Genomic DNA, 9,511 nt, shown 5'->3' with positions numbered 1-9,511 from the left:
CTTATATACTTAGAAATTTTATTGTGCAGACCCCTTTTTGAAAACATTAAAAAAAAAAACTAGACCTTCCTTAGCCCTCTGGAAAGCCTAACTCTTTATCCAAAGAAGTGAACTACTTTTTATATCTTTGGTGGAATTCTCTATAATCATATTCAACTTCTCAAATAAAAAGTCCTTTCTAGGAGATCTGGCCATTGAAAGTCTTTGTAATATGCTTTTGATAATCTGTTTGTTTTTCATGAAGCAATATGCCTGAACTCTACTTATCAGCATCCACATTCTAACATCTTGGAATTGCTCCTTTTTTTATACTTGTATTTTCACATCTGGTCCTGATAAGACCTGCACCCTAAGGCAGCTGTTGAGGAGGTTTTATCTGACCTTTTCTATGTATGCTTAATGTTCTTACAGGGACATAAATAAAATTTCTTCTAGATTATGTCCTCACCTAAAAGGTTCCACTGGAGAACAACAAAATACTTGATCCTTATTGAAACTTTTAAAATAATACTTTGTTTAGGAATAGTAAGGGTAAAAGTAATAATAAAGGAAAAGTCAATTCCCTCCCTTCTGCTCCTTCTCCTAAGTGTGTTTATCTTCTAGGGGAGAGGCCAGAGTTATTTAAATATTTTATATTTCTCCATGCTTCTGGAGATCCTTTGAATCTTACACATTTTCTGTATGGATAAAATAAAGCTAATAGCCATATCCAATATCCATACTGTGCATTGAGTTCTTGTGCAGGAACTGGGAGTTTTACTATCTGTATTTGGAGAAACCTAATCAAGAACAATAACTAAATTCAATTTTTTCCTAGAGATTTCTCTGGAATAAAATTACTGTATGAGAAACAACAAACCATAGAGAAAAACTGATCTTATAGCAGCCATGTCTCAAGGACTGACCTTTGTCCACGAGAACCCAGAGTGCTTTGGAGATCCCTAGATGTCAGGCCATACTATATTTAGCTAGCCCTATAGAGCTGGCTCAAAGCCAGAGACATCTGTAAATTCTCAATAAAATTGTAACTTTGAACTATAAAGGTGCCTGATACTCTCTCACTCATTAGAACTCAAAATACCAAGCTGACAAGCCATCAAATGAGGTTTCTACTAGCTTCTATATGACCATTGTTTAACTTCCTAAGCTAAAGAAAGTTTGGTTTCATCCTTAGCAGATGTGTTCCAGTGTGTTTGGGAGTCTGGAGCCCAAAAATGAGCGAAATTTACATGTTTCTGCTTACTCTGCTTGCCATATCAACCAGGTAATGAATGTAATTTCTTTCCTTGGCTCAAAACCCAAATTTTGAATAAAATTATTGATGAAATGGCAAAATTGACATGGCTAGTCCATTGCTAGTTGACAGCATTAAATGGTATAGAAAAGTGAAAAAAATCATGAAGCCTGGGAAAATAACATTAAATTTAGCAAACAAAGTCATTGGGAATCTTTCAGGAAAAAAATTTGGTAGAATAGTATAGTCAGAAGCAAATGGATGATAAAATGGATCATGAATGAGGACTGGATTTTATAAAACTTGGCAGCAGAAGGAAAGAGAAATATAGACAATACTTTAAGATAACAAGGATGAGTAAAGGTTTGTTACAGATTAAGGAGATATGAGCTTATTTGTCAGCTTAAAGGAAGATGCCAGAAGTGGTGGATTATTTTGTTTGATACAGGATGGCTTTGTGTCACAGTAGATAGAATATTGGCTCTGGAGTCTAGAAGACCCGAGTTCAAATCCTGTTTCAGACACTTACAAGCTGTGGGACCCTGGGCAAATCACTTAATCTCATTTGCCTCATTTTCTTCATCTGTAAAATGAGCTGGAACAGGAAATGGTGAACCACTCCAATGTCTTTGCCAAGAAAACTCCATCTTGTGTCATGCAAAGTCAGACACAACTTGAAGACAGCGTATTCTATTTGATAACACTTCCTGGAAAGAAAGTTTATGGAAATTATAACTACACAGAAAATAGCAAAGGGAAGCAGTTTCTGGAGCCTAATTCTAGCTTTCTGAAGCCAGAGGCCATTGACCACAGTTTCTACCCATTCCAAGTATAACTCCTATTTTTGTTTCTTACTGAGAATTGTCTTCTAGAAATCTATTTTTGCTTCTACTGTTGTTTGTGAGGACATTTTTTCACAAAAAGCTTGGATGTTAGCCAATAATAAATAAAAATAAAAATGCTAGCTAAAAGTCAAAGGGAAAAAAATCCTATTCCCTGATTCATGTTATTTTTTAGATTTCAGGAAGGCAAGATATCAGAAAAATTACCAGTAAGGTGCTTCTTTAAGTCTGAAGGAATGATTTTCTCCTTTAGGGAAACTTGACTTTTGCCTCTTTTTGTAACTGTAGCACTTAGCAAGGTGCCTGCCACATTGTAGGTGCTTTATGAATGTTCACTGAATGAATGAAAAAAAAGACATCCAGTCTATCACATTTTTGGGAAGACTAAAATTGTTTATTATTTTGGCAGAAGTAATTAATATTATATTCCATTTATTTTATTATAAAATAATTTATTTTTTTACATTTTAAGTTTGAAAAAATCGTCCTTCCCTCCCCACTCCACACCAGAGAAGGCTACCATTTCACGTACACACACACAAATTGTTTGTATATGTGTAAAATTTTATTTATATATACACAAACACACACATATATATGTATAAATCATACTAAGCACACACACACACATACATATGTGTGTAAGCCATACTAAGCACAAATCTATTTATCAGTTCTTCCTCTGGAGGTATCATTTTCTATGGTCCTGGAGGTAGATAGTTCCTCTATAGTTGATTTGAGTATTTATAATTCCCAAAATAACTTAATTCATTCAAAATTGTTCTTTGAACCTCATTACTATTGCTTTATACAAAGTTCTTTTGGTTCTGCGTATTTTGCTTTTTGTTATTCCATACATTATATCTTCCATATATTTCATACAAGTCTTTCATTGTTTTTCTAAAAATCAATCAGCTCATCATTTCTTAAATATATCGTATTTTCTACATTTAGCGACAATTTATTTCTAAATGATTTTTAGGGGAGCAATTAGATTTACTACATGATATTTTTTAAGGCAGCAAATTTCTCAGGAGAATTAGAGATGAAGGTGTTTGTGGCTCCTCTGGTTTATGTCTCAAATTGTGTATGTACTAATTAGCTTACCAAGCAGCAAAGAGGCTTGCAATTTCTTCTCTGCTGATATCTGGGAAGGAAACAGCTCCCCAGATAACTGATTGAGGTTGCATCATCACTAAGAGCTTACTGGTCTTTTCTTTTTATAGATAAAAAGTCTCATTTTTGAGAGGTTATTGATGTTTCAGTTTTCCAGTACATAAGTATTGTATTTTAAGTCAGTATTTGACTGATTGTAAGAGTTGCTATAAATGTGTAATGTAAATCAAAATAGTGACAAATAGTAACATAGGCAAGCAGGAAAATAAAGTTGGTGTGAATGATGATTTTAAAAGATTTCTCTTTATCTCTAAATAAATCTAAATAAAATAATTTATCTCTAAATAAAATGATTACTGGCAAGGAAAATGATCTTGAGGTATGTTCTTTCACTACTAAGTCTATTTCTGCCTATATGTTCTAAAATATTTATAGCAGCCCTCTTTGTGGTGGCAAAGAACTGAAAATTATGGAGATGCCTGTCCATTGGGGAATGGCTGAACAAGTTGTGGTATATGATTATAATTAAATACTACTGTGATTTAAGAAATGATGAGCTCATTTAGCAAAACATGGATAGACTTGCACAAAATAATGAAGAGCAAAATGAACAGAAATAAGAGAAAATTATGTACAGTAATATCAATATTGTTTTAGAACAAGTTTGAAAGACTAAGTCATTCAAAAACGGCTGGGAAAACTGGAAACTAGTATGGCAGAAACTCGGCATTGACCCACACTTAACACATATGCCAAGATAATGTCAAAATGGGTTCATGATCTAGGCATAAAGAATGATATTTTAAATAAATTAGAAGAACATAGGGTAGTTTACCTCTCAGGCCTGTGGAGGAGGAAGGAATTTGTGACCAAAGAAGAATTAGAGATCATTGTTGATCTCAAAATAGATAATTTTGATTATAATTAAGTTAAAAAGGTTTTGTACAAACAAAACTAATGCAAACAAGATTAGAAGGGAAGCAATAAACTGGAAAACATTTTTACAGTCAAAGGTTCTGATAAAGGCCTCATTTCCAAAATACATAAAGTATTGACTCAAATTTATAAGAAATCAAGCTATTCTCCAATTGATAAATGGTAAAAGGATATGAACAGACAATTCTCAGATGAAGAAATTGAACTATTTCTAGTTATATGAAAAGATGCTCCAAATACTTATCAGAGATATGCAAATTAAGACAACTCTGAGATATTACTACATACCTGTCAGATTGGCTAAGATGACAGGAAAAAACAATGATGAATGAATGTTGGAGGGGATGTGGGAAAACTGGGACACTGATACATTCTCAGTGGAATTGTGAACCAATCTAACCATTCTGGAGAGCAATTTGGAATTATACTCAAAAAGCTGTCAAACTATCCATACCCTTTGATCCAGCAATGTTACTACTGGGCTTATATCACAAAGAGATCCTAAAAGAGGGAAAGGGACCCACATGTATAAAAATGTTTGTGAAAGCCCTTTTTTGATAGTGACTAGAAACTGGAACCTGAATGGATACCCATCAATTGAAGAATGGCTGAATAAATTATGGTGTATGAATGTTATGGATTATTATTATTCTATAAGAAATGACCAACAGGATGATTTCAGGGAGGCCTGGAGAGACTTACATGAATTGATGCTGAGTAAAATGAATAGAACAAGGAGATCATTATACATAGCATACAATAAGACTATGCAATGATCAATTCTGGTGGACATGGCACTCTTCAACAATAAGATGATTCAAACTAATTCCAACTGTTCAGTGATGAAGAGAGCCATCTACACCCAGAGAGAGGCTTGTGGAAACTCAGTATTTTCATGCTTTCTGTTGATATTTACTTGCATTTTGTTTTCCATGTCAGGTTTTTTTTCTAGTTCCAATTTTTCTTGTGCAGCAAGATAACTATATAAATATGTGTATACACATTGGCTTTAACATATATTTTAACATATTTAATATGTATTGGAATACCTGTCATCTAGGGAATGGGGTGGGGGAAGGAAGGGAAAATTTGGAGCAGAAGGTTTTGCAAGGGTCAATGTTGAAAAAATCACCCATGCATATGTTTTGTAAATAAAATGCTATAATAAAAAAAAGAAAGACTAAGTCATTTTGACTATTATAAATACCCAATTAACTACAAAGGATATATGAAGGAAAATATTACCAGCATTTGGAGAAAGAACAAATAAACAAAAGTATGTGTAGAATGATTTTACATATATATACATATGTTTGTCTAATGGTAAACATCTCTAGGATAGGGGGAAAAGGAAATAAAAGATATTTATATGATAACTTTATTATATATTTCAAGGAAAAGCAAATTGTACATAATAGATTTGCAGTTTCATTTGCAATCATCTTTTAAAAATATTCTACAGTTATTGAAACACTTGTTTTATTTCATAAATTAAAAATAAAATAAATTGATTTTAAAAAGACAATAGGACTTTTACTCAAGCAGTTTACAGTTTTCTTTAGATATATTTTTCAAGCCAGCTGTGCCCATCCATTAAAAAATGAAGGATGGCATTTGCAGTTTGCAAAAATCCCAACAAATATATCCATATATATCTAATATGAAAGGAGTACAGAAATGATAACTCAGACATTGTAAAATGCATTATGACTGTCACAAGTTAGCAAACCCCAATAAAAGACATAAATAAACATGAAAATATATTTGTACTGGTTCAGGAATACTTTGAGAGTTGAATTTTCACAAGTCTGAAAATGTAGTAGGGAATGCGAATATCAGGACTTCAATCAATGAATTATTACAGAATCCTTGAGCTAGAAAGATCCTTAGAAGTCATAGAACTAGAAAACTGAAGAAGTAAGATGAGACTAAGGATTATTGTGAAGGATTGTAGATGAGGAGGTTCTAAGGAAAATAAGTGCTCTTAGGCAGGTTATTACTCATGGATATATTTTTACCCTACAATCCAATAGGTGGATTAAGGTGTACAGTAGGATATGTACCCTGATCAGGAATCACTCTCTTTCCTTATATTTGATTATTGTTGCTGGGCAGATTCATAGAGATTAAGTTGGAAAATGACCAGTCATCTGTCTGGTTTACGAACCTCCCCTCTTCTTATCAACCAAAAAGGCACTGTGATTTATACTTTATAAATCTTCCACACCTGTATTTGATAAGTGTGCTAAACTGATGGTTTACTAACATACATCCCTAACTCTAAATGAATCTAACCAAGCTTAATGTTGGGTTCATAGGAACACTCCAGCATGTAGGAGGATCAATTAGTGATCAAACATCCTATCACTTTTTGTCTAGCAATAGTCCAGTTCTCTCAATTATTAGCCAAAATTCTTCTTAAAACATACTCCAGGAAATGGTTGTCCAGCTTCTGCTTAAATATTGCCAAAAATAGAGAAATTCATAACTTGCAAAGCAAGCCTTTCTATTTTTGACAGCTCTAATTATTATGATTATTATTTTTCTAAAACTGAGATATCCCACAGAATATTGGTTCTTCTTGATTCTGGCCATCTATATGGGTGACTTTGCACTTGGGAATGATAAATCTGTACCTGTTTCTGGCTATGGGATGAATCAATGCTGAAAGGAATTGGAGCTTTGGTGTGATACAGAAAACCATGAGTGGTTTCTAGATCCTTTCCTCTCCCCTTCATTAGGGGTGGGGAATGTCTGGCTCATGGGCCATATAAGGCCCTGAAAATCATTTGCTAAGGTGATGATGAACTGAGAGTTAAGTACAACAACTTCCCACTGCTTGAGTTCTATAAGTTGATCATTTTCTATATCTTGAGAATGATGTTATAAATATCCAAATGAGGGGCAGCTAGGTGGCACAGTGGATAGAACAGCAGCCCTTAAGTCAGGAGGACCTGAGTTCAAATGTGACCTCAGACACTTAATACTTCCTAGCTGTGTGACTCTGGGCAAGTTGATTAACCCCAATTGCCTCAGCAAAATTATACATACATATATATATATATATATGTATGTGTATATATATATATGTATGTGTATATATATATGTATGTGTATATATATATATATGTATGTGTATATATATATACATATATATATATATATATATAATTAAATATCCAAATTTGGAAAATACCATCTGCATCCAGAGAGAGAACTATGAAGACTGACTATAGACCAACAATTCTAGTTTCACTTTTTTTCTTCTGTATTATTTTTTTCTCTTCCTGCTTTTCCCTTTCTGATTTTTCTCTCCCAACATGATTCATAGGGAAATAGGTAAAAAATGAACCAAAAATGTTTTTTACATATAACTGGGAGAAATAAAAAAATAAAATAAAATAAGTGTCTGAGGCACTTCTAATCTAAACTAATCTTCCCAACTAATCTAATCTGAGGCAATTCTTATCTTCCCAACTCAAAGGAATATTTTGTGATCATACATACATACATATATATATTTCCAAATGTCCTTGGCAGAAAAAGGTTCATCCTTCCTGTTCTACATCAATAACAGCTTCACACCTCTGTCAGGAGCTCTAAACTATAATAAGAACTCACATTTATTGAAGTCAACAAATACTTTAAAATTCACAAATTGCTTTCCTTGTAACAATCTTGTGAGGTAAGTAGTGCTTGACAATGCTAAATTTGTATTGTAAACTTAAAATAAAAACTAGTTTGTTTTAAAATCCCCAACTACTACTTTAATGGAAACAATATATCTTATTTTAAAATCTCATTGTACAATAGTGCAAACAGATGTTTTCATTATTCACATATAATGAAATAGTTTAGCAAATTGGATGGTATAAAATCCATTTATCAAACATTATCAAACATTCATTTGCTTATTTTTATTTTGGGAAAATAACATTCTCTTCATAAATCTTGAACATGTGAATTTTCACAGTATATATATATGTAAAACTTCCACTCACTGATGTAAATAAATAAAATTTAAATTACAAGACAACAAAATATACAATTTGGCTACAAATACATTATTTTAAAAGTACAGAACATTTTTCTTTCTTTAAAAAAATTCACTTTTATATAATCTCTGGATGTAAAAATAAAACTGGTTTAACTTAGGCACTAAGTCAGAAAGATCCTTTTCATAGGCTTTTTTCCTTCTCAGATATATTGTGAACCAAAGTGTCAGCTGACATAATCTACCAAAAGGAGAAACCTGTAATTCTTTGTTTCTGGAATCCTGGTCAAACCAAGAATACCATCAAATCACAGGTAACATCATTAACAAATCCTAAGCAAAATGGGAAAAGATGACTAATTTTTTCATTTAGGTTTTCTTCTTTTAAATGTAATCAACAGAAAGTTCCTCTATTCCTGGTAGTTTTGTACACAGTATGACAAAATATCATCCTGGTATTATTCCCAATGCTTGATTAAAGTCTTTTTAAATTGAAAATTTCTGTTTTTGATAACCGTTATAAGGACAAAAAGGGAGGCATAGAGAAATGCCATGCAACTGTAGTGAAGGAGCAAGTGTTTTGGCCTTAGAGTTAAGAGAATTAAAGTAACGTCAAACCACCAATGAAAGCCAGTTGATTTTGAATGGATTTGGCTTTAGTGGTTTTTGGTTTGTTTGCTGACTCAAGTTCTAAGGTAAGCAAGATTCAGTCCATGGTTGCACACTTAGGAAAAAAAGGGAACAGTCTGCAATTTGCAAATTGCTAGTGTTTTCAGGAGGTTTAGCTTCAGAATAACATTCAGGAGGCTTCAGAATAAAATTCTGAAACTGATTCTTCTCTTTACTTCATTCAAATACCAAGCCCAGTAAGAAAATTCCATGTGCAGAAAGGCAAGGAAGTTATGCCGAAAATTACATCCACTTCTCATGAGAGTCCTAGTAAACTAGATAGAGTCTGGGCAAAAGAATTGTCTTGCTTAACTCTTCTTTTTTGTTGTTAGTTAGCCAGCCATTAATAGCTTCATAATCAGCAGTGCCAAGATTATACATGTATTTCCTGAAAAGTTAAAAAAAATCAACACAGGATCACAGACTGCCTTTCAACTAAAGAGTACTGAATCAAGCATTAGTTTTGTTAGTGGGATTAAAACATCAAGCACAAAGCACTAAGCATCATCATTAGAAAGAAAATTGTAAATAATGGAAAAGCAATACACCAGGTATCATGGATAATTTTTCTTCAAGTCACCTTTGTTCAGCAACTAAAGAATTGCCAATTTAAAAGATGAGAATCTATTTCTTATGGTTTTTTTTTGAGCAATACAGGAAAATTTAAAACAAGTTTCCTAGTTGAAAAGTTTTTTTTTCAGGTAAGCAATATGCTGTGGA

At 32.7% G+C, this 9,511-nt stretch overlaps 1 protein-coding gene and 2 long non-coding RNA genes across 10 annotated transcripts in view; 1 reads left to right on the top strand and 2 right to left on the bottom strand.

Annotated features, from left to right (window-relative positions):
• LOC141565665 (uncharacterized) overlaps positions 1-1,991 on the bottom strand; it is a 3,901-nt gene extending 1,910 nt beyond the window's left edge. The window contains exon 1 of the long non-coding RNA XR_012489086.1: positions 1,764-1,991. This is a non-coding gene — a long non-coding RNA (uncharacterized LOC141565665). The remainder of the gene's footprint in view (positions 1-1,763) is intronic.
• Positions 1-9,511, top strand: part of LOC141565664 (uncharacterized) — a 26,671-nt gene that overhangs the window by 14,177 nt on the left and 2,983 nt on the right. For 2 of the 3 annotated variants that reach the window (XR_012489085.1, XR_012489083.1), the window contains 2 exons: positions 1-1,264; positions 8,330-8,436. The exon at positions 1-1,264 is cut by the window's left edge. This is a non-coding gene — a long non-coding RNA (uncharacterized LOC141565664). The remainder of the gene's footprint in view (positions 1,265-8,329; positions 8,437-9,511) is intronic. The other variant, XR_012489084.1, reaches the window with a different exon arrangement.
• Positions 5,591-9,511, bottom strand: part of LOC141565662 (uncharacterized) — a 25,261-nt gene continuing 21,340 nt past the window's right edge. For 5 of the 6 annotated variants that reach the window (XM_074309043.1, XM_074309046.1, XM_074309044.1 and 2 more), the window contains one exon: positions 5,591-9,179. In XM_074309043.1, coding sequence (XP_074165144.1) covers positions 9,124-9,179 — 56 coding nt within the window. In that variant the 3' untranslated portion in view covers positions 5,591-9,123. The remainder of the gene's footprint in view (positions 9,180-9,511) is intronic. The other variant, XM_074309048.1, reaches the window with a different exon arrangement.

This window comes from Sminthopsis crassicaudata, chromosome 4 (assembly GCF_048593235.1).
Source record: "Sminthopsis crassicaudata isolate SCR6 chromosome 4, ASM4859323v1, whole genome shotgun sequence".
In the NCBI taxonomy this organism is placed as follows: Eukaryota; Metazoa; Chordata; class Mammalia; order Dasyuromorphia; family Dasyuridae; genus Sminthopsis; species Sminthopsis crassicaudata.
Note: the sequence above shows the minus strand (reverse complement) of the source record. Positions and strands in the feature narration are given on the sequence as shown.